The sequence below is a fragment of the Myotis yumanensis genome, unplaced genomic scaffold (genome assembly GCF_028538775.1).
Source record: "Myotis yumanensis isolate MYYU_CA2020_CCGP unplaced genomic scaffold, mMyoYum1.0.hap1 SCAF_7, whole genome shotgun sequence".
Classification (NCBI taxonomy): domain Eukaryota; kingdom Metazoa; phylum Chordata; class Mammalia; order Chiroptera; family Vespertilionidae; genus Myotis; species Myotis yumanensis.
The window spans coordinates 63060421-63086607 of record NW_027223758.1 but is presented as its reverse complement, the minus strand read 5'-3'; the positions used below and the strand labels follow the sequence as shown (position 1 = coordinate 63086607).

The 26187-nt window shown below is 38.7% G+C and overlaps 1 protein-coding gene across 3 annotated transcripts in view; it reads left to right on the top strand.

Annotated features, from left to right (window-relative positions):
• The window catches only part of PIEZO2 (piezo type mechanosensitive ion channel component 2), a 328473-nt gene that overhangs the window by 103855 nt on the left and 198431 nt on the right, over window positions 1–26187 (top strand). For all 3 annotated transcript variants that reach the window (XM_070420673.1, XM_070420674.1, XM_070420672.1), the window contains exon 3: window positions 16346–16471. In XM_070420673.1, coding sequence (XP_070276774.1) covers window positions 16346–16471 — 126 coding nt within the window. The remainder of the gene's footprint in view (window positions 1–16345; window positions 16472–26187) is intronic.

Sequence of the window (26187 nt, the reverse complement as noted above, 5' to 3'; positions counted from 1 at the left end):
AAGTATTTACATCTATTTAATTATTAAGTAGAAATTAAGCTTAATTAAAAGTTAGAATCTCGAGTAGTATAATAGGATTTTCACAGTGTCTATGGAGATTAGATAAGAGGTAAACAAGGACTGGACTGCTGTAAGTGTCATAAGTGCTAGGAATATAGATGATTCCTGTACCATTAGCTTATGGATGTGTCATACTTGACAAAAAGTGTGCTCATTAACCTTGTGGGTAGATGCTTTGGTAGACGTTTAGATGCCATAATGGAGCACTTAAGGAAGTTAAAAAGAATGCTGAAAACGATTTTCTGAAATTATAAGAAACAATCATTCAGGTTTATATGTCCTTGAAAATATTTTACCTTTAAGAATAGAACACAATCTGCTAACTTCTCCCTTACACCTTCTTTATTTTCCTTTTGTAAAGGGATAAGAACAATGGAATACATTGGTAATGTGCCTGTTTTCAATTATATACTTTTTTATATTTAAGTTTTTTGATGATCCTAGATACATCAAGGATTGTGGGTTTAGTTTTCCTTGGAAATGTAAGTCATAGAGCAGCTAACTGCTTTTTCATGTATGTTCCTCCTAAGGCAATGAATGGACTGTCCGGGCTGTGAATCTTTCTTATGAAGGTGTAGCAGTTGAGTGGTAGAAGGGAAATATGCATGCCCATTGCAAAGTCTTATGTTTTGTTTAAAATAAAAGTCTAATTCTGTTATATATGAGTATGAAAGTAAAATTAGCTAGCATATTTAAAATATAAACATTGTTCTATTACATACAGTAATAAGGCCTTCATTAGCTATGTGAAGGAAATATTTAAATGTATCTAAGTTTAAATATACTATAAGAGGAAAGGATCTAGCATGCATTCATCCTTTGATTTATATAAGAAAAAAAAGCCAAACTCCAGTATAATGGATTTTAGTTACTAGGTAAGACTAGCTTGATTCTCATATTTTTAAACTTAACTTCAATACGTTGTTCAATTGTTGGTAGTATAGTTGAATTAAGGCTCCTTTTAAAAAGTACAGCTATAGGAAATAAAGATAAAATGCAAACAAATTCGTGTCTAGTAGATGAAAGAAGAAATAAAAAATTAATTTGAAAAATAAAATGTCAAAGAGAGAGAAAATGTGTTTTAAAAGTTCTGGAGTCCTGCTTCCTTTCAGACTATTATGAGGCTTCTTGCATGTTATGACTAAAAGACTGGAGGTGGCAGCTTGTAGTTAGTGGCTATGCCTTCTCTGTTTCTTTTCACACTAGATAGCATAATGTCTATTGTAAATGCACAATGAATAGATGTTGCAGAACAAATAAATTCAATGCATTTAAAAACTAACCTAATATTCAACTATTTGTCTATTCAATAGGAAGATTTTCATAATATAATTATTCTTTTAAAAAATATTTACTGGCCGAGACCGGTTTGGCTCAGTGGATAGAGCATCGGCCTGCGGACTGAGGGGTCCCGGGTTCGATTCTGGTCAGGGGCATGTGCCTGGGTTTCGGGCACATCCCCAGTGGGAGATGTGCAGGGGGCAGCTGATCGATGTTTCTCTCTCATCGATGTTTCTAGCTCTCTATCTCTCTCCCTTCCTCTCTGTAAAAAATCAATAAAATATATTTAAAAAAAATAAAAAATAAAAAAATAAAATAAAAAAATAAAAAATATTTACTGGGCTTCCTTTTAGGATCAAGTCTTCTTTGGACTAAGTATATACATACATAGGAGATAGACAGGAGCCCCAACCTCATGGCAGCTACCATGAAGGCAAAATAATGGTCAATATACTTAGATTCTTGCATTATTTAATGACCCACAGATGTCCACTTATAGTTTACTAGAGGCCCAATGCACAAAATTCGTGCAAGAGTAGGCCTTTCTTCCCGGGCTGCCAGCACCGGCTTCTCTCTGGCATCCGGGACCTGGGCTTCCCTCACAGCCCTGGCTTCATCTGGAAGGTCGTCTGGAAGGACATCTGGAAAGACGTCTGGTCTAATTAGCATATTATGCTTTTATTATTATAGATTGTCCATTTTTTTCAAAGCTACCCAGTCTAATTTGATGAATTGTTCAGAGAAAACAGAGATAGAGAATAATTATGGGTTAGAGTAAAGACACCTTGAATCAGTGACTTAATTCATGTGCACTTTGAGTGAAGATTTGTTTCCTTGGTGCATTCCTGTTCCCAGAGGTACTCTGGACTTATGTGAAGTGTGCAGAGTCAGAGTTGGGCTTCCAGGGAATTGTGTGATTAGGTGTCTGTCACACCTGAGTTTTGTAGAGCATGTTATCCTCCTCAGAGCATTTTATGAGCATGAAATCACTATCTTGCAAGGACCTTGGGGAGCACTTAGGCAGCATTTTGAATGACTCGATTTTACAACTTTCAAAACCAAAGTGTAGAGTAATGACCTCTTTGAGGGCCTTTATTTCCCATATGGTTTGTGTGCTACTCAAACTCAGCTGCTGTTCATAGCACTAGCACAAGCTGGCATCTAGTAGGTATCTGCTACATATTTATTGAATTAAAGCTACAGCGCACTTTGAAATATGCTTTTGGCTAGGGATCTAATGATTACAAAAACCGTGAAAGTTTAGAAGTTCCTTCATAATCTTTTCTTTTCATGCAATGCCTACATGTATTCATAGAGCTGCCTAACGAAGTTCCAAAAAGTATGTGGCTTAAACAACAGAAATTATTTCTCACAGTTCTAAAGGCTGGAAGTTGGAGATCAACATGTTGGTAGGGTCGGTTTCTTCTGAGGCCCCTCTCCTTGGCTTACAGATATCCATTTTCTTCCTGTGTCTTTACATGGTTGTCCCTCTGTGTGGCTGTGTCCTACTCTCATCTCATAAGGACACCAGTCATATTGGATTAGGGCCCTACCCCTGGAACCTCATTTTAACTTACAGGAAGCATTATCTCTTGATAAACCCTATCTTTTTAAAAAATATTTTTATTAATTTCAGAGAGGAAAGGAGAGGGAGCTAGATAGAAACATCAACGATGAAAGAGAGTCATTGATCGGCTATCTTTTGCGTGCTACATACTGGGGATCAGATAGAGCTTGTAACCTGGGCATGTGCCCTTACCGGGAATTGAACTGTGACCTCCTGGTTCATAGGTCGATGCTCAACCACTGAGCCATGCTGGCCGGGCTATAAACCCTATCTTCAAATGCAGTTATAGTGTGAGGTACTGGAAATTAGGATTTCAACATAAGAATTTGAAGGGGAAACAATTCAGCCCCTAACTAACAACATTTATTTTTCCCGTGCCCCACTTATATTATTAGTCTGTCTGAATGCAACAGAATTGTAACAATCTTTAAAAATTAAGACATACAGCACTTCCACAACCTCCCTTGACCAGGCTACTTGCTGAGTCAAGCCGATCTTTTCCTGATTGGGAACTTTCTGCACAGTAGTTCTCAGTCCTGGCTGGCTGTGGAATTACTTGAGAAGTTTTGAAAATAAACCCATTTTCTGACCCAGCACAGTGCAATGTAAGGCCCCCCAAGTAGTTTTTATGAACAACAATTCCTGTGAATCCCCACATGCTTCAGAGAATCCCCAGTTGGCCAAACATTGTTTAGTAAGAACCCTTGATGTGCATTGTCCAGTTAAATAACAATTACTCCTAAAGAACACCACCACAATTTCTGTTTTGATTTTCTATAGAAAAAGAAAAAAATTTCAGAGACTCTGAAGGACTCACACAAGTAGTTATGTAGCAAATTTAATCCTCTACACAGTTGAAGGGATAATATAGGAAGGTAATAAAAACAATTAATATTATATGAAAGTTTTTGTGATCATTTCCCTATTGAATTGATTAGCTGAGAGATTTATTATCGTCCATAGCAGGAGGGCTCCAAAATATTTATACCAGGTAATCTTTAAGTTTGTGAAGAGCAGCACACACTTCTTTGAGCCTTAAGCCTTCAGAACACTTGTCATCCTCTCTACCCTTAAACCAGCTAGCTGGCTCCTTACCCCTTTGGAAATGTGTGTACTTCCGAACTGGGACTGTATATTGTTTACCTTGATCACCATAACAACCATTATAATACTGGCAGTTGTATAGTATGCAGCCAGCAAATGTTAGAATGGATGAGAGAATGCTTAAGAGATATGCCAAAGATGGAACTGTGGACCATAAAAGTGATGTGGGACCCATAAGTTCAGAGCTATAGGATCTGGTCTATCAGTTACCAAGGGTCAAAAGCTGGGATATGTGACAGAAACCAGATAATCCAAAAAAAGAGCAGATGTTCATAGGCAAGTGATTGAGGAACTGGGTAACTCACCATTGGACATAGAATGTACAGGTGGCCAGGAAAGGAGTCAGTCACCAGAGTTAATAGCCACTGAACCAATTAAGACAAAGGCATGTGCTGGGATTTGCTTTGATGGTTTTTGGTTGGGCAGAATCTGGAACTGTGGTGTGGTTGACCTGTTTCCAATGCAGAGGCAGTGTCTTGGGTGATTAGCACCAGGCCACTGCTGTGGTGGGAATGCATATTTTGCAGGCACAGAAGGCAGAAGCAGTTTGACCATTTCTAGTTGATCTTACAAAAATATTCTTTTTTTTTAAGAGGACATTTCTAAATTCAGTGAGTTTGATGCCCACTGAGTGATTAATAGGAAAGTGTTGGCAGAAGGAGTTCCAGGCTTATGTATTTCTCTGTATATACACTATGGCCCCTTTGTCAAATACACATTGCACTTGCCAAGTGAGGAGGGAGATACTTTCTCTGAAGGCAGTTCTAGATCTTGTCATGTGGCTTCACAGATGCAAACATTTTCCAAAACTCATTGAATTTTTTACTAAATATTTATGCTAAATTTTTTTTACTAAATATTTCACTTTATTCTGACTAGCCAAGTGGCTTAAAGCTTTTATGTTAAAAATGTGTAACCCAGGCTAGATATATTAATTTCCCTTAATAAATTAGTGTATTATGACTAAGTCTGGGCATTCAATTTACCACTTTATTTCTGAGGACACTTTATTTTTATTTTCTAAGTGATAGACGTCCTGGTTAAAATGAAAAAAAAAAAAAGATAAGATCGTAAGAAAGAGAGGGATCTTCATACCAGGGATATCCTCGATTCAAGTAACAGATACAGCTGAAAGGAAAGCATCTTAAGATTTGGAGAGAGAGAGAGAGAGAGAGAGAGAGAGAGAGAGAGAGAGAGAGAGAGAAGGGGGGAAGAGATAAAGGAAGAGGATGAATGAACTTGAAGATGATGGGAAGGAGAGATTTGTGAACTTGGCTGCTGTAGGTGTGTGAATGCAAGGCTGATCCCAGGTGAATTTTTTATTTCAGTGAATTTAACTCCGAGGAGACAAGTTTATCCTATTTCTTTCCCTGCCATGTGCTATCGTCCTGGTGCAGATGAAGGATTTCACATTGTGTTCTCCATGTGTCTGTGCTAACAGCTGAACATTACCATATGACTTTTAGGTTCACTGTTACATTTTATTCATTTACCTAATATTTATTGTGTGCTAACTATCTGACAAGCACTTTCCTATGCATTGGGAATACAGTGATAACCACGCAGGACAAAATGGCCACTTGCCCTCATGAAGCTTCCATTTAAAAAAGACAGGCAATAAAAAGAAATCAATAAATGAGATCATTGCAAATAGTGAGGTGTGCAGAGAGGGATACTATGATAAGGAGCGCCTGGAGCATGGTGTCCGTGTCAGCTTGGGTGGCCAGGGGAGTTCTGAACATCTGATCTGAGACCTGAGCAAAAGGAAGGAGATAGGCATGTACAAGCTACAAAGAGAAATTGCATTGTCTTCTTGACAGTTTCACAGTTAAACAAAAATTACCCTGGTAGCCAGGATGAAAAGTTAATGAAAAGACTGGGTTTTAAAAATCTGCCAGGCTCTTTCTGGGGAGAGAAGTTGAGGATAACGGACGCCTTTGACCGAGACCCCCTATGCAGATGAGTCACTCCGCTGCTGGTGAGCACAAACAACAGACAGAAGGCAGTGCTGGCTGACATCTGCCCCACCTGGCCCCCAGCCTGAGGAGGAAGCTCGGGTTAGAGAGAATGAGCCCAGCAGGTCACAAGGCAGTTAGTCATAGTAACCTGGTGCATGTTCCCTGTGGGAATAAACAAGAGAGCACACACAGAGTCTCTCCTGATGAGTTAGCAAGGACAGAAAGGCAGTCCTGGCCAGCTAAGCTGGGCATCCCCTGCCGGGGGAAAAGCGGATGTGAAAAAAGCTCGATGAAGGTAGTGAGCAGTGGAAGCACCATGATAGTCCCTAACCCACACCTGCCTTTGATGAGCGCCTCTCTCAGGTGTGGTAACACCCCCAGCACCCACACTTCTGCGACTTCATCAATGTAAAGCTGAAGGGGAAACTCCTTTATACAGCTGTTCCTGCCTGACACTCCAAAAATGGAGAGCACTAGGCTTCTTCAAAACAGAAGTGAAAGGGAAAAAGACAAAGGCAAAGTTATGTGGGGTGTAACAACACGAAGTGCAGTAGGGTAGAAGTTTTTCAGAGTCAAATTCATTGTGTCCTGAAGGAATTGCAGGATAACTGTGCAGGAGGCATCTAAAGCTAATTGCTGGAAGAACGCTCCACGGGGAATACGCCTGTCTTGGAGGGAATGGGCTCAATAACCTAATTGTTTCCCCCCATTCATTACCCCTTGTAGGTCCCTTGGTGCAGAATTTGGCGAACTGACCTAGTAAAATCGCAAGAAGTATGAGGACTTCTTGTTGGCCTGATGCGAAATGTTCCTGCCAACATGTATTGAGATGCGTGCACAAGAACCACCTTTTCTCCTTTATGTGATTTTTATTTATTATGATGTCCTTTCAGTAACCATTTAACGGGGTCTCTAATGTGCAGAGTGCTGTGCGAGGCACTTGGGAGTGTCTAGAGAGGCGTGATATTTGGCTCCTACCTTCAAGACACTTACAGTCTGGTCAGCGTTAGGAAGTGCGCACGCCAATTATTCGGAGCAATGTGTCGGCCAGGATTCTCCTCTGACAAAACCGCCTGTTGAATGCGGCAAGTTCAGGGAAAGGAATTTCAGAAGGGCGCCTTTTCCTTTCTTGAACAATCAGTTAGTAAGATAACTGAAGTTCACAGAAATGAGATTCATTCACCTCAAAATTTCTTTAAAAAATTCTACCTTCTGATTCTGACAGCTTGATCAGGAGAGCAGATTTTTCTTGAGTATTATTTGTTCATTTTGTATTTTCTCCTGTCTGTAGCTTCTCGAACTCAACTCCCTAAGGCAACTAGGCTGAAAATAAATGTATGCACATCAAACCATACCTCTGATATTTTGAATTGTCTAAAAAATAGGCTTTTTAAATTACCAAAAGGCTACTCCCTGATTTAGAGAAGTTGCCCTGTGGTCTGTTTGAAGGTAAATATCGGGTAGGGCCAACACAGTCAGAGAAATTTGTGAAATCTCAGACCCTGCCGTGAAGTGGGGCATTTCATAGACAAATCCGGTAGCTACGTTAGTTCTTCTCTCTTTTTGTTTTCCTCTGACATTTGCAGGATTTCCTTCCAAAGGGAACCAGGGAGCTGTAGCTGGCTCCTCACTCCCAGTGCTGGGGTGACACCATCAACAGCTCCTCCCATGTGTCAGATTCAGATCCCCAAGAACTAACTCACAGGGGGTGTGGGCAAGACATCCCTGCAGGAAAGTCTGCAGTCAGAGTTTCTGCAGGGGACAAGCCCACACCCACACCCCACTCCTCTCAGGCCTTGGCAGGAAACCATGGGAGCCACCAGTTGTTTAGGATCAAGTTGCAGAAATCATAACATGGTTTAAAAAAATAGTAAAAGCAACACAAAATAGTGACTATCTCTTCCCTTAGTCTTATAGTTTGTCTACTGAATTGGCAAAAAGCCCCAATTCAGAGGTTTCACTTTTACATGAAAACTTTTCTCAGTGCTCTGGTAAATACTATACACATCCTCCAACCTCTCTCACCATTCAGGCTCCCAGTGCCGTCCTGCCCGCAGAAGGAAGAAATGGAAGGGCAGGGTCCAGACTCATCACTGGGATGGATGGCTCTGCAGTGAGCCACGCAAGCTTTTGTCTCCTGGGTTTGAATCTATGCTTGCTTGAGGCTGCCCTTGACCTCATGCCAAGGCATTGGCCATTCAGTGAGGAAGCCCCAGTGCCCACTGCACTTGGAAATGCCTTCCTCTGTTTGCATGGGGCTGGTTAGTCCATTGAAACTACTAAAGACTATTCTTTATATTGCATTGGATATTTGTATTGTCCTGTTTTCTGCTAAACCCACCCAACGATGGCTATGAGAATGTGCAAGGAAAGACATTTTATTTGGGGCCTTAAAATTAAGTATTCAGTTTGGCTTCTTTTCCATAGTTTGTCTTTTTAAACTTTAGCAGGAAAATTTAAGTGCACTTATTTATGTTGCTGGAGAAATCAGTGGGTCCAATTTCCCCAACAATAGTGGGAGTGGGGTTCTTGGGTACTGCTGGAATGAGAGCTTCTGGAGCCCCCCACGGGAGAATGAATGATTTTTATTGGCATGGAATTATATTTCTTGGGTTGCAAAGTCCTGTGCCCCTTAATCCAGTCCTGAAAAAGGTGTAGCTGGGGTTCCGGTAGAGCCATCAGTAGGGCCAGTGTCCCGATTGTCCATTCCATGGTGGAACTGAGTCCTGTACAGCCTTAGGCTAACAACAGTCCATTAGTCCATTGTGTGGAGTCCACATGGTCGTGAGCCACGTGGGCCAGTGCAGGGGAGCTCGCCCCCACAATACTATAGGAGTCTGGAGCTAGTAGCAAGAGAGAGAACCAAAAGAGAATGTTCCTTTGTCCAGGAGTTTAAATATTCAGGTTTCTCTCCCTTGCAGTGGCCATGCCTATTCTGGCTATGGATTTGCTCCCAGGTGCAACTGACTGTTAAGCACTTCCCACATCACCCAGACCTTACTACGCATGTGTCCCTTCCCGCAGCGATCTGCATGGAACAGACTTGGAGAATGTGAACTGCAGCTTCCTGGCAAAGCTGTCTAAATGGCATGCCTATGTTGTCTAGCCTTTCCTTTATTCCTTTCCTGTTATTTAGTAACCAGGCTATTATAACGGTGTCATTTATACATGGTTTCTACCTGGATATTTTTTTCCTCTAATAAAACATCACAACAAAACAACTACTTCATAATATTAAGAGGATTAAGAGGTAGGCATAACTTTACTACTCGAGTTCTGATTTTTGGCCTGATTCGTTTTTGGAAATGGTGAGATTAGAGAAAGTACGTGTTTGAGAGGTCTTTTTCAGGGAACAGAGCCAGGTGAGTACAAAGAGTAGAGCCAGTGTTTATGACCTGGTGTGAAGGAGTCAGCACCCAGCTTTGTTTATGCTCCGTAAATGGGGAATGACCCTCTGACTTGGGATCAGTGGGATGCCTACTAGGAAGTTTCTTGAATATAAAAGCACAATCCTTTCTGCTTCTCTATACGTACTTACGAATGTTTTGCTTTCAAGTGAGCTTTCTTCAGCTAGGGCCAGGGGCAGCAAACTGCAGCCCACAGGCCAAATCTGCCAGTACCCACCACTGTTTTGTATGGACTGTGAGCTCATTTAAATGGTTAAAAAATATCAAAATTATTTTATGACATATGAAAATTACCTGAAATTCAAACTTCACTGTCCATAAATAAGGCTTTACTGGGACAGGGCCATTACTGGTCTGTTTACACGTCACCGGGACTGCTTCTGCGCTACAATGGCGGAATTGTATTCTTGCCTAAAATGATTACTCTCTGGCCTGGGAGCTAGAGGACCTAGACTTTTCAATTTTGCTGAAGCCTTTGACTTCTGCCAACCTATATACACACATGTGCAAGTATATTTGCTCCCAGGTGCAACTGACTGTTTCTAATTAATTTAAATAAAAATGTTACTTCCGATTTCTTTTTTTACCATCTTTATGACGCGTCTGGCATTTTCTCTGCTTCTCAATAGTATGTATGATATATCAAGGGTACAATATGTTCTTGTTCTATGCTAGAGACTGTGACATCTTTAACAAGCTGTCTCCCACTTACACACAGTACATCAAATATATCTCCCACTCTCTATGCGGCTATACTGGAATTCTAATGGCGTTTGTCAAATTCTCTCAGTCTACTATCCATGTCTTCCCACTGCTACTCCCGATTTTGTTGTTAGTTTGTGCTGAGTTCTCCATGACCTCCGTACTGTCAACCAATTCACTAAACTTATCTTTGTTTCTAGCCAATCTAAGGTTTAACTTATCTATTGATCTATTTTAGTAATTAAATGACTATATTTTAATTTCTAAGGTATATAATCGCTTTTTTAGTATCATCTGTATTATTTCTATTTTAAAATAATCTTTTTTGTTTACTTTTCAGGATTTCATTTATTTATCATTATGAGGACCTTAAGCAACTTAGCTTTAAGTCATTTTTAGTATGTTTCATAATTTTCATTTTTACTTTAGGTGAATTCATTTACCAATCATCTTTTCTAGCTTTATGTGTGTGTGGTTTTTTTAAATTATGATTTGTTTGGAACAAGAAATTTATTTTTCTCAGTCTCTCCTCTCTCTTGCTCTTTCTCCACACCCCTGTGCTTCTCTCTCTGTATAATTCTTCTGCGGTTGTTCCATCTGGACACATGGGACCCCAGTGGAGAACTAAGTCATATCCTAGTGGTTCAGAGATTTGTCCTTTGATGATGTTGCTGATTTAAACTTGCTCAGTAGGTCATATCTAAGGTTTCCCTCCTCCCTAAGCATACAGCTCCTTGTAAACCATAGATCATAAAGTGGTCAAGAGCAGAGTCTTTTCCAGAATCCTTGTAAAATCTGTGAAGCTTGGTTTGTAACCCAAGCCCTTGTTTGAATCTGTCTTCCTAACAATTGTCTCCTTATTTATACTGAGCCTATAATTAAATGCTCACCAGAAAACCAACTTTGATTTCCATTGCCTGCTTCAAGGCCAGCCTGGACAGCTTTGCCTTCTCTTCTGTTTCTGACCCTAGAGGTATTTATCTCATGCTGGTGTCTGGTATGTCTTCCTGGTGGTCTGCTTCATATTTTATCAATTATTTTTATATGTTTAGAGCAAAAGAGGTACCACAAAATAAGAATTACACCTGGCATTCCCAGGCCCCAGTATTTTCTGGAGTTGTAAGTCCTGGCTGCTGCATCCCCTTGGCCTGCTTCTTGTCCCATAGATATTTAGCCATGAGGCACCTGCTAAGCTGCTTACAGGATGTTTATGCTCTAGCTGAGGACATAAAAGTCTAGAACATGATGAGCCAGTGGTTTTGTGGGGTGCCATCCCAAGTTCCTTCCATTACTGTGGCACTTATGAGAGACATCTTGCTGTTGAATTCAGACTGCTCACAGCCAAAATTGTTTTTAACTCTAGAAAGTTGCATTGACTACCAGTAAGTAGCGCCCATATCTAGAGGCAGCTCACATCTAATTTCTGGTCAATGATGAGGGGGTTGGGGTGATGCTCAGACCCCTTGCCTCAATTCTAGAGGACTCTAAAAGGCCATTCTGGCTCCCCAGCTCCCCAAGGACCAATGGATGGATCCCTACAAGTGCATTTCTGTCCAGCTTCTCCCTTGACTCAGTCCTGCCTCCCTCACTTCCCACCTGGACATATTGGTGCTGTGGCAGAGGGCTCTCCCCAATAACTTCCTGCACCCCAATCTCGACCTCAGGGTCTGTTTCCTGATAACCCAACCCAGGACAGCAACTAACATTATAAGATAAATATTCCCTAGTGTCAGCCATAGACAGTATGTAATATTCGAGTTCCCTTTGGGTCAACTGTGTTGAGGAAGAAATGAGACCTGGTCATGAATGATAAATTTAGAAGTGGGGTTGGAGTGGACACTTATGAGGTTGGCAGCTTCATGTCCTCTTACCCTGTCCCTGAGCTGTCATTCCTCTGTACACCCAAAGCATCGTTTTTCTCTCTGGCACCATTTTTCTCTCTGATTGTGGTGTCAGTTTCATTATGGGGGAACCTTTTAGAAGAGATTATAACACTTTAAAAGTTATTAAATAATAACACTTAAATCCAGGGTAATAAATGATAGATCCAAATGGGGAGAAGGAAAAAAAAACTCTGTTGGCTCCGATAATGTGCCAATAAAAATATTGGGAATAGAAAATTGAGCTTTTGCAAGGGAAGATTAAGAGGTGGGCTGCAGTGGGGAATTCCAAGTTTCACTTGGAGACATTCACTGGAAGTTTTTAGTCCAATTTGTGAAGGTGGGAAGAACTCTAGGGGAAATGAATTTGTCATCCATTCTTCCGCTGGCTTTTGTAGTGTTCCCAGAAGCCTCTCTGTGATTCACTTTTTAGCAAAAAAGGGCCTTTAGGAGTGCTGGAATGACCTCAATGATATTTCAAATACACTCAGTAGATGTATATGTTTTCTCTCCATTTGTGTTAGTTTGATATTAATGAAATGCCCGTCTTTTCAGTCAAATGGTTAGTATTAGCAACTTCATATAGTCCACTTAAAAACTTGACTGCTTAATTTATTTTGAAGTCTCAGCACACTCTTTCCAGCTAAAAGGTGTCTATATTTAACTTCATTGTGCATCGAAAAGGTGCAACTTATGAAGCAACAATAGTTTATTTTTGCAAGCTCTATTTGATGAAATATATTACAAATAAAGTAGATTAATAAAACCCAAGTGAAAATTTATTGAAAAAAACTGTACTTCCTTTCCTTATTTATTATTTCCATTAATATTAAATTTCTTCTGCTTTGACACTGTAATAATAATAAAAAATAATGTATAAATATACAGTTTGGTACCATGTCATTCTGGCCAAAATTGCTTGTTTTATGAATCTATCCGGGTAATTTTTGCAAATCATCTCAATGTTACCATATATATTTTTTATCCTTTTTAATATATGCCAAATTTTCTTATGTTTCTAATTATGAGTGATTATTAGGTGACATATCTTTGGATAATTTGTATTTCTTGTATAAAAAAGAGTGAGTATTTAAAACAAATGGGCAACATAATATCCTCAATTATTTCTGTACACACAGCATATTTCTGAAACCAGAGAAATAGAGATCATTTCTGGAAATGCCAGGAATTAATTAGAGCATGACTGTAATTAGGTGTGTGTGTGTGTGTGTGTGTGTGTGTGTGTGTGTACAGTATCTTCTATCCGTTTCTGTTCTGTTGTTCTTCATGACTAAAGTTCCAAGTTTTCCTTTGGTACCATTTCTTTGCAGCCTGAAGAAACTACTCTATTTTAGCATTTATTTTTAGGGCTGATATCCTCGTTACAAATACTCTTAGTTTTCCTCCAACTGAGAATGTCTTTTCTGCCTTCATTCTTGAAGATTATGTCCACAAGTTATAAAATTCTGAGGTTAGTTCTTTTCCTTCATAACTTTAATGAAGATGTTCCTCTGTAACCTGGTTTTCATAGTTTGTAGTTTAAAAATATGTGGATATTCAAATAGTTGTCCCCCCATATCTATGTGACATTTTTGTCTTGCTGTTTTCAGGAGTTTTTCTTTACCTTTGCTTTTCTTTAGTCATTATGTGTCTTTGAGTAGTTTCTTTGAGTTCATCTTATTTGGTGTTTGCTAAGCTTACTTAATGGTAAATAATGTCTTTACCAAATTTGGGGACATTTTAGCTAATATTCCATATTTTTTTTGCACCAGTCTTTCTCTTCTCCTTTGATAACTCTAGTGACAAATGATAGGCCTTTTGATCCTCAGGTTCCTGAGAGCTTATTAATTTTTATTTCAATATTTTGCTCTCTGTTATTCATACTGGATAACTTCTATTAATTTCTTCAAGTTTATTGACTCATTCACTTGTTATCTCTATTCTTCTATTGAGTCAATCAATTAAATTTTAAAATTTCAGATATTGTCATTTTTCAGTTCTAAAATACTTTTTATTTCTCCATTGACAACTTTGATTTTTCTATTCCTTTTAAGGTCACTTACCTTTACTTTAGGGAGTGTGGTTGTAATAGATATTTTTAAATTATTTTCAAATATTCCAACATCTGGGTGATTTTAAGGTTAACTGTATTGTCCTTTCTCTTGAGAATGAGTCACATTTTCCTGTTTTTTGTATATCAAGTAATTTGGTATTATATCTTTCTTCTTGTTAGCATGCAGACATTCTTTATCTATTCTAAATGTTAATTTCTTGTACATCTTGGATGTCCCAACTAATCATTTGTGTGTAAATTTTATTTATGGTGGCATTTGTTGAATCTTAATGCGGTTAGAACTCTCTCTCTCTCTCTCTCTCTCTCTCTCTCTCTCTATTTTTTGCTTTATAGTTTATGTTGTTAGGTCTTGTTTTATAAGGCAATCTTCCAGAAATGGCACAAAGTTATCTCATATTTTCAACTATTAACTTAGAATTTTACCTTTCATATTTAGGTCTTTATTCATATGGAGATCACCTCTGCGGCAGGGATCCACCATTGTTTTCTGTGTTTATTGAACCAGTTTTTTATTTGCTAGATAGCCTCTTCTTTCCTCTTGATGTAAGGAGTAAAGTTTGATATTTATCAAATTCATATAGTTTTTTTCTGAGCTCCATATGATATTCCATTTGACTTTTCTTCCTTCTCCATAAAGAATCAAAGTTCCTATTTGTTTGTTTGTCTGTTTTAGTTTTAACTTATGGGTTTGTAACACACCTTAATGTTTGTTAAGACACACAAACCTCACCCACTTTTGGTCTTATTTCTCAAAATTTTATAATTGACCTAGCAATCCGTAGACTTTTATTCTTCCAGAGATATATTTTAAATAAGTTTGTTGACTTTTTCAAAAAATCTTTTCATATGTATTTTTAAATATGTTTGTTGAAGGCCTGAAAGTTTCTACACCTATTTAATTGAAATTACATTGAATTCATAAAATCAAATTTGGAAAAATTTGACATTTTTTATCACATTAAGTCATCTGATTCATGAATATGACAAATCTCTTTATTTACTCAGGTATTCTTATTTGGTTTACTATTGAGTTTTATAGTTTTATCCATAAAGGTCTTGTGTCTTCTTTGTTAAGGTTGATTTTGAGACACTTGTATCAGTTAGGGTTCAACCTATAGGAATTGTTTTATACTATTGACTATGGAACTGGCTAAGAAAGTCCAAAATTTATAGGGCAGGTTTCTGTCAGGAATAAAAATTTAAAAAAATAAAAATAAAATAAAATTTGTGAAAAAAGTCAGTTGATTATGGACTTCTAGCACATCTGTAAACTTACACCAACATCTAGATTAGTATTTGATTAAATAATTGGGGACTGTAGTCTAGCCAACTGACACATTGACAAAATCATTACAATACAGTTTTTGTTGCTAATTTAAGTTGTGTTTTTGTCTTTTATTTGATTATTGTTAATGTACAGGGGCTGTATTGATTTCTGTAAGATGATCTTGTGCCTGAATCATTTTCTTGTATTGGCAGTAGATTTATTGGCATTTCTATATAGATAATATTATCTAAAAGTAATTCCATTTGATCATTTTATCTGCAAATAATTCTAGTTATTTCAATTCTTTATGTTTTTCTTACCTTATAACATTGACCAGTATATCCAGTGATATGTTAAGTGGAATGCATATCAAATGTCTTTGATCACTATCTATGCTGTTCCAGTTGGTTAGAAAATATCTTTTTAAAAAAAATAATTTGTGGCTATGTTTATAAGTAAAATGGCCTTATAATTTCCTTTCTTTTCTAGACTTATTTAGGTTTAAAATTAATATTAATTAATAATTAATTATTTAATATTAATTAATAATTGATTATTTAATATTAATTAAATAATTAAAATTAATATTAATTTTAAACCTAAATAATGTTAATTTTAAACCTAAATAATCTATCTTTGCAAATATTTTCGGAAACTTCCCTTTTTTCCTACTCTCTGAAACTGCCTTTATTAGATAGGGGTTATCTGTTTCTTCAAAGATGGCAGAACTCTCTTATATAATTTTCTGGGCTAGGGGAAAATTTTTGGTTTCATTTTGAGGTAAATATCATGTTAATAGAAAAGCATGTTTCTTTTACATTGAATTTTTAATCAATGTTAATTGTAAATTTTTTCAAAGGAAATAAGATAGCTTTTATCTTTAGACTAATAATAATTGAGGGGTAATTGTTACACTTCATATACCTTGAGTCAGTTTACATTATAGATTATATAGAAACATGTTTTATGTGGAACTGTACAAAAGTGAGCATGAGTGTCTTTCATCTTAAGTTCTTTCAAAATCTCTGTGCTTTTGTCCCCTCAGGACACACGGGGCGGTTGTTAAAGTCTCTGTGCTTCACCAGTCTTTCCTTCCTGATACTGCACATCATTTTTCACATCACGCTGGCTAGCCTCGAAGCTCAACACCATATTGCACCTGGTTACAACTGTGAGTACTAATGTGTTTTGGATTATGTATGTGCACAATAAAGCTATGTGTCATAACTCTCATAGAAATCTATGTAATAATTATATTATCAAATTTATGACAATTTTTGGTCATTTGGCAATCCTAAATATTATATATACATATAGAGACACTTTGTCGTGGAGAACTGGGTAATACTAGCAACTTAATTAAATGAATTTCAATGTATATTAGATATTAGACCCCTATCTGTATGTAAGACATTATCATTGGGCATAATCCCAAAAAATCAACATTTACATATAGTCCCTGGAGCTTACAGTACAGCTAATGAGATAAGACATGTACAGTTTCTAACATAATAAATAAGAATATATAAAAGTAGAATACCATTATACCCTTTAGTGAGCTAAATCCTATTCTGAAGCACAGTATAAAAAAGATTTTATATGTCTTTATGGGGAAAATGTAATGACATATAGTTTCTTTTTAAAATTGGGAGTTCTGTGTTCCTATTTATAGGAAAGTAATGTCTTATATGCATTATATTTTGAAGTGGTGATAATAAAAATTCAACACATATATGCTTTATCTAAATAGTATCATCTTTCCAAAATTAACCTGCCATCAGTTCAATTCTACTTAAGTTTTTGAAGGATGTATGATTGTGGTTTGAACAAAAAAATAGAAGCATTTCAAAAAGTTGGGATATAATTCATATGTTTTAAGTTAAGCCTCAAGAAACCCTGAGATAATTGAAATACTATCTAATAAAAGGGTAATATGCAAATTAACCATCACTCCATCACAAAGATGGCGGCGCCCATAGCCACAAGATGGCGGCACCCAGTCCTCTCAGCCCCGCTGTAGTCCCCTAGTCCCAGGGCGGGGGAGCAGCTGAGAGCGGGCAGTGTGATTGTCCTTGTGGAATACTTGTTTTGTCGCTGTGGTGATGAGGCAAGCGTTCCACCCCAGCCACGGAGGGCCTCTGGGCCGAGGGCACAGAGCGGCCGGGGGTGGGGTAACGCTTGCATCGTTGCCCGGCGATGAGGCAAGCATTCCATCCCCGGCCGTGGAGGGCCTCTGGCCAGCTGGGCGCAGAACACTTGCGTGGTTGCAGGCCGGGCTGAGGCTCCCCCCGCCCCCCCGACCTGATGCACGAATTTCGTGCACCGGGTCTCTAGTAGACTATAATAAGTTTTCAATTGTCAGTTTTTCTTTGAAGAAATCATTTCTGAGTTTGAAATTTCCTGATCTTCATAAGTGCAAGTATAAGTAATTTGAAGTAAATCTATGCTTCCCTCTAAAATAAAATGAAGTCAAATTCTTTACAAATCAGAGTATTAACATATACATAATGAGAGATTCTTTAGTAAAACCATACTTATATACTATTGAGTAACTCTCACTGGGTAACTTGAGAGAGCTAAACTTTACAGAGTTAAAGTTTGTATTCATTTTGGTCATTTTTTTGACATCAGAGGTTTTAATTTTTTTTAAAATATATTTTATTGATTTTTTATAGAGAGGAAGGGAGAGAGATAGAGAGTTAGAAACATCGATGAGAGAGAAACATCGACCAGCTGCCTCCTGCACATCTCCTACTGGGGATGTGCCCGCAACCCAGGTACATGCCCTTGACTGGAATCGAACCTGGGACCTTTCAGTCCGCAGGCCGATGCTCTATCCACTGAGCCAAACCGGTTTCGGCGACATCAGAGGTTTTTTATTTAAGATCTGGTTATTATTTTAAAAATTGAAATATAATTTATATACCAGAAAATTCACCCACTTAAAGAATGTAATTCAGTGGTTTATAGGTTGTGCAATAATCACCACTATCTAATTCCAGAACACTTTCATCACTCCAAAAAGATACCATGTGCCCATGAACAATTACTTCCCATTCCCTCTTGACCCACCCTTAGGCAACCACCAATTTACTTTCTGCTTCTATTAGATTTACCTACTCTGGACATTTTATGTAAACAGAATTATGTACCATGTGATATTTTGTGTCTGGCTTCTTTCTCTAAGCATAGTGTTTTCAAGGTTTGTCTGTGTTGTAACATGTTTCAGTTCTTCATTCCTTTTCAAGGCTAAATAATATTCCATTATTAAGATGTAGTTTTTTAATGTTTGGTAGAAGTCACTTTATTATTAAAAACTTTATAAAATACAATGTTTAAACATAAATAGAACTTGCAGTGATAAAGAGCATTTATTACATTTGGCCAGTTTCAAATCATTTTGTATTTAGTAGAAATGATATCAGTGATATTTTGTAGTGCTTCTCATTCAAAAATCATTTGCATATCTATATATATATATATAAAAGCCTAAGCGACCGAAAGGACCGAATGACCAAATGACTGGTTGACCAGTCGCTATGATGTGCGCTGACCACCCGGGGGCAGATGCTCAATGCAGGAGCTGCCCCCTGGTGGTCAGTGAGTTCCCATAGCAGGAGTACCGCTCAGCTGACCGACCCATCCTGGCGGCCCAACAGCCCAGTGGCAGCCACTCACTCTCTCAGCAATCCTGCAGGTCCAATCTCCGGAGAACGGGCTAGGCACCGATGGACCAACACTGTTGGCATGATCCCAACAGTGCTGCTGGCCTCCTGGAAGTCAGCCTCAGCACCCCAGCTGCTTCCCCTCCCTAGACACTCTGCAAGGAAGAAATGATGTAAAAGTGGCCACCAGGTTGCTCCTGACAACCGGTGCAAATGTAAATGGGACGAATCCAGATCCTGGGCCGGCAAGGGCATCCCATGGCCTGCCTGGAGGGTGATCGTATCCTGGCCCCCACCCCCACCCGCCTCGGGAAGGGCGCCAGACATAGGGCTCACAGCTGGCGAGTGCCTCTGTGGTGCTTCAAGCCTCTCCTGATCAGGACTGACTGGGCACGAGCCTGCGGCAGGCGCAGTGGGGCCAGGATGAGCTGGAGCAGCAGGCAGGAGTGGCAGGTGGCGTTGGGCTGCTGGTTTCAGCCCAATCCCTGCAGGCCATGCCAAGGGACCCAACCCATGCACGAATTCATGCACCGGGCCTCTAGTCTCTTAATAAGTCATTCCCAGAACTATAAGGAAGAATTTTGAACCATAAGTGTTGTCTGAATAAAAGGCTAGTTCACAAATAATGAGTTCCTCATCTCATGAAATACTGTGAAGTATTGAATCACAGGTATATTTTAAATAATCAGATTTTTAACATTTGAGTTTATAAATATATATACTGCCTGCTTTTATAAATAATTTTAGGTGCTGAGTGATATTGTAGAAAGGATTTACTGGCAGTTTCTATATTAGCAAGTGAAATTCATAATTTCTTCTGATTCAGAGAGACTAGGTATTTATATTGTTATTCAAAATGATGATTTTCCACAATTCTACAAGAATCAAAATAAAAAATGTAATCTATAATCATAAAAGCATAATATGCTAATTAGACCAGACATCATTCTGGACGTCCTTCCAGACAACCTTCTGGACAAAGCCGGGGTTGTGAGGGAAGCCCCGGTCCCAGGTGCCAGAGGAAAGCTAGTGCCGGCAGCTGGGGGAAGGAAGGCCTACTCTTGCACAAATTTTGTGCATTGGGCCTCTAGCAAGTAATATTAAAATAATGTTCCCTTTCTTACCTTTATAAATGTATTTACCCTGTATAAGTTCTCCTCTATAGAGTCTAGAACAGCCGTGGGCAAACTACGGCCCGTTTGAAATGAATAAAACTAAAAAAAAAAAGACCGTACCCTTTTATGTAATGATGTTTACTTTGAATTTATATTAGTTCACACAAACACTCCATCCATGCTTTGGTTCTGGCCCTCCGGTCCAGTTTAAGAACCCATTGTGGCCCTCGAGTCAAAAAGTTTGCCCACCCCTGGTCTAGAACCAGTGGTTCTCAACCTTCCTAATGCCACGACCCTTTAATACAGTTCCTCATGTTGTGGTGACCCCCAACCATAAAATTATTTTCGTTGCTGCTTCATAACTGTAATGTTGCTACTGTTATGAATCGTAATGTAAATATCTGATATGCAGGATGTATTTTCATTGTTCGTGACCCACAGGTTAAGAACCGCTGGCAGAAAGACATACAAATTTTAACACACACACACACAGACACGCACGCACGCACACACACACATTAGTTCTTCCTTTATCTTCTAAATCCAAGGCAAGGATTCAAATTACTTAGCTACTCTGATGGTTCCTACATTAATATTGTGAAGCAGTCTGTATTTCTCAGTGGCGAAGGTGTAGGCATCTCAGGTGCAGTCAGAGCTAACTTCCTGGTATGCCTCTTCCTAGGCATTCTTTGCAACTTAATCTTGGGGAGTTAGACCTGCCTCTTCTAACCTCAAGGCCTAAATATTTGGGCTTCTACGTACCAATGCATTTCTATGTCTGTCTCAGAGATATTTTGATTCATGCACCATTGCCCTCTATTGTTATTCTTCACGCAGTATCACATGAACATGTCCGGAACTAATGTATTGTCCTACCTTTTTTTTTTTTGATGTTCCACGAAGAGCCATTCTAATAAAGTCATGAGATAAACTTTATTTCTACCAGGTTAGATTCTAATTTAAAGTTTATTTCTACAAAAGTTAATGTTCCAATTTGAAATGTTGGTATTCCTGGTGAAGTAATTAAGAGAGAAGAGATATGCTAAAGATTGAGTTTGAAAAGGAATTTGAGCTCTCTACTTCCAGCCATAAGCACCTTGAAAGTGAGTTTACAGAAGTCATAAATTTCTTCTGAAAAACGAGTGATGCATGCAACAGCATTGGCTCATTGGGTGTTAGAGATTTTTTTTGGGTTAGTTTCATGTGCAGCATTTAAAAGTAATACATTCTTGAAAATGGATAAAAGAGAAGGGCAAACAAACTTCAGAGCTTTGCAAACTAGTTTGGTCCAAGATTGACACAGACCAGGTTTTCAGCCTAGAGCATTTTTTAATGATCAAGTTATATAAAATCCTGAAAACACTGTTAGAGTGGGTAATGGAAACACTGACTTTTAATTTAGAGTTGACTTCACCTCACTAATGTTATTGTTTCTTGAGCATTTGGAGTTTTGATTACACCATTGGAGTTGTAAACACAAACTCGGCTATTTTGATATCCCGCATTGGAAGTTCGGCCTCTCTTGGCATTGGTAGATGTAAAGTAGCAAAATTTCAAATGAAAAGACAAAAAGCATCTTGGCCAGCAGTGTTGTGCATTTTGAATGCTTTCTCTATGTTGAAGACATTGGTAAAATCAAGTGAAATAACCCAGACAGATTGGGTTTCCCAATCATATTCAAGCGGTATTCAAATTCAGGACCACCAAGTGCTCATTTATATGTGTTTAATTTTGTTTTCCTAACTCCTCCTCTCCCCATTTAAAGCTCACATACCCTCAGCCTTATTATGGCAAAAGCTCCCAGTATCCCTCAGGAATCGAAGACTCATGTTTGGGGGACAACAGTAGCATTTATAAATATTGAGTCATTGAAAGTTCTTGTTCCCCCAGAGCCCTGTGAATATTAACTGGCAATAGTAAAGACTTTTGCAAACCCGCCTATTTAGTTTTTGACTAGCTGGCAGGTTTGTTAAAGGTGCCATTGTGCAGAACTGAAACTTAACACACCTCCCCCTCTTTCTCTCTCTCTCTTTTTCATTTCCAAACGGTGCTCTTACAGGTAAGTGAGGAAATCGACGGGGCAGGGGAGACCACTGTAAAATTTCCTCAAACATATGTTGTGTCGCTTACTAAAATATTTTCATTCCATCAAAACTATACTATTTAAATAAATGTAAACCCGGTTTCAATTATGTCATTACAGATTCCATAGAAGTAGTTTGTCTGACTGAGTGGTGAGTGTGTGGCGACGTTAGTGAAATTTTAAGGCCAGTCTGGATTCTTGTGCCAACGCATGTTACTGATTGAAAGAAACTTTTGAGTTCAAAACTATAAAGGAAAAATTCATGGTGATAATAGCTACTATTTGTAGAGCACCTACCAACTATAAGGCCCCCGGGATCATTATATTCCATTTGCAGTTAATGACTATGCTTTCCTAGTTACAAATTAGCTTCAATATTCTTTTAAGTAGGGAACTCCATACACACGATCCCATTCATTTTTTAAAGGAGACTTTAGGATGGACAGGGCTGTGCTGATAGACAGCTGTGCACTGTCCGCAGGCCTGAGGAAGTGAGTGGGAGCCGCAGGCTGTCCGAGGCACTGATCTCTCACTGGGCAGCCTCTTCCAGGCTGGATCCAGCTGGGGACAGGGGAATCACTCTATGCCTACAGAGAGGACGGTCTGCCGGCCAAGACTAGCACCTGTAGGACTGTGCCTTTTATGATCTCTCTTCTCCAACGAGGTACCTAGCATTGCCTAGCTTGCATGTAACCTTGAGGTAGGGATGAGGATGATGATGGATGAGGCAGGGATGAAGGAGGCAGGGATGAAGGTAGCACTGAGGGTATTTTGTGACAAAGAAAAACAGGCTCTGTAAGTTGCCCACAGCCACCAAATGTCTGAGCTGGAATGTGAGCACTGTAGTGTCAGACTTTCCACTTTCTTTCCTCCTCTTTGTGGAACTCCTCATTTATCTATTTAGGATTGGTTCCTCCATTGCACATCCTAGGACTTTGGATTAGTATAGTTTCAAAGGACTTAAGTAAGAGTTTCTAGTATTTAGTCCATGATTTTCTCTTGTTTGGATATTGTCCTTTTAATTAATTTACTATTTCTTTGCTTCATTCAATTGCAGCATTTATTGCTAGATTAGTTTTTCCCTGGGGGTCAGCCACTTCAGATGGCTGATTTCTTCTCCTGTGGGGGAAGGGAATTTAGAGTCTCAACTTTTCTCTTCCTAATAGAATAGTTCTAGAACTCACCCAGAAGCCCATTGACCGAGAGGTTAATAGGCCTTAATAATGCTTAATCCATGGGGGTGGGGGAGAGGGAAAGAGATTAACCAGGGAATTATATGCATAAATGCTTAGCCCAAGGACACAGACAATAGTGTGGCAAAGGCTTGGGAGGGGCAGAGGGATGGGGGCTGAAACAAAGCAGATATTTGTAATACTTTCAACAATAAAAATAAATAAAAACAAAAAATAGTGCTTAATCCTGATGTCCTGCTATTGTCAAAACACTTGAAGTTCTCAATGCTGAGCCCCCAGGTATGACTCAATAGCATGTGACCAGAAGACTAAAGCATTGACATGGGCCTGGTGGTTGGTTCAGCATCTCACCCCAGAGACTGTGGGGTGGACTCAAGGAGTGAGCCACTCTGGCAGACACCCTGCCTTCCAGAGCCAGTGGCTTGTCTTGTGGCACATAGACAGGAATTCATCCCAAGCTGTGCTCATCATTGATCGTGTTAATTGGAGGTGGGCCCCTCCATTTTCAGTCACCCTGATGGGTCCATCCTCATAAAAAATAATTGCATAGCCTAAGGATATTCTTTATTTTTATTTTTCATGTTTGACAGTGCTGTGGAGGGCAGAGTTAATATTTATGAAGTGGAAGATAAAATATGTAAAAGGAAACTAGACCCACACTTGCTATAAGAGTTTTTGTTTTTTTTATAATCACTTTCTGCCGCCTGCTTTCTTAGGAAAGCTGGCCTGGAGGTTCTGTGAGGCGGCCTCTGGGAGAGTCTTGATTCTTCCCATCTCTCTTTCCTTCTTTCTCTTGCTAGCTTCCTAGCTTCCTGAAAGCAAGTACTACCCCCCAATACAGCAATTTAAAAACAAAAGAAACAAGGAAAACCTCAATCAAGTTGTAATTCTTCTGCCATCTGTCCAGGATGAAGACCCCACTCTGATTTCCTCTGAACTACACTAATGTAAAAGCTTCTGGGTCACATGCACACCTTCCAATCACACTTATAATAAATGAATTTAGCCTTAAGTGTTATCTCCTCCAGCCCCTGGTAATTGAAACAAAAGCTTTTTTCCTTCCACCAACACACTTTGGTACTTTGGTACATGCCAACTATGCTCAGTACTGTGGGCAAGGCTGTTCCAGCCTAAGGCTGGTTTATGATCTGGAGACTCGGGATGGAATGGAAAGCATTGCTGAATGAGAACTCTGGTAACATGATAGTCGATGCCGTCTACTTCTTGGAAGAACAAATGCATTCAGTTTTTACAAGCAAGAGGGAGATTGAGGGGGTGGGACCATGTGTAGGAGAAACCCCATCAGGATGAAGAACTCTTAGGCCAGTGCCTTGTTGATATCTTGGCTTCTCTTGGAAAGTCATATAGTGACGCTTAGTTTATATAGCAGTTTTCAAATAGGACATCTCATTTTATTGCAATAAGTATTTTTCATGAGAATTATTTATACTTACTATTCAATATATGAGCAAATTTAGGACTGTGGCAAGTTACTCATCTGTGTGTCTCTCTCCGCCAGGAACTTGCTCCCTCTCTCTGCCCTCCAGGTGCCTGCTTAAAATCTTACTGGTAGTTGTTGCGATTTCCCCTCTTTTCAGATCCTGTGGGAACTTGAGAGTGAGACTCACACATGAGGACTTTTATTTCTCTTTAAAAATCATATATCAAAGAAAGTTGGTATTGATATTCTTTGTTGAAAGGAAACTTGGATTTCCATTTGGGATTGGGGAAATTAGGAATGAAAATACAAAAGACAAAGTTGGAAATAGCAAGATGGAAAAGGAGAAAGGGAGTTGTGAGGGGTGGGTGTGCTTTGGCAAGGTGGCCTCATTAATAATTAGGGAGGGGAAGAAAAGCCTACAAGTGAATAATAGTCATGCCATTGACTTCTCGAGCTCATCTGCTCCTCACCAATCTTGCTGTAAGATAAATCACAGTGCAGGAAATTTAAAATGATTTGGGATCGATTGTGTTTGCTTAAATAACAATTTCCCTAACCTCGGTTTCATGATGTAGCATTTCTAGTGTAAATTATTTACCATAAAAGCACTAAGGTGAGTCTGTGTGGTATGGGAATAAACTTAACCTCAAAATTATAGACAGATAGCATAAAGCTTTATCTGTATGTTTTCATACTCCTGGTGTAATGGAAGGATATTTCAAGGGCATAATGGAGGCAGTGAGATTGGGCCATATATAGTCATCACATTCCAGAAAATATTACTTGTATGACACTCATGTAGTTATCCTTAGAATTATAAAACTGATTTATATTTTAGGGCTTAGGTGTGGATTCATCAATGAAAACCATTTCTTCCTTAAAACAGAAATTTGGATTTAGAAAATTCCTCTTGATTTTATGCAGTAAATATATATGCAGGAATGTAGAAGATTGACAAAAAACTTGCTAATATAATTTATCTCTTACATTCATTTTTAGAGGCATGTAAACATTTTCTGAGATCCCCATTGCAAGAAATGGGAATATACAGAATATTAAATATATTACTATAAAATGTTATAATACATTTATGGACATATGTTTTGCATATTGCTTTATTATATATTGTTTGAAAAAGAAAAGAGATTGCTTTGCAAACATGTGTGTCACATTGATAATTATGGTTTCAAATGCTCTTCTTTCATACCTTGCATTGTTATTTAGTATATAACCTCCAATTTTTAAATGAACAATCATTCTTGAAGAGCCAAAGACCATTGTTAAGAAGCAACAGTGGAACTCAGTGGAGTGAGATTTGTTGGCTGATTTCTAAAAATGTTCATGTGGTGGTTGCATCTTCCCCATTACCGATGGATAATATTAAAAACCA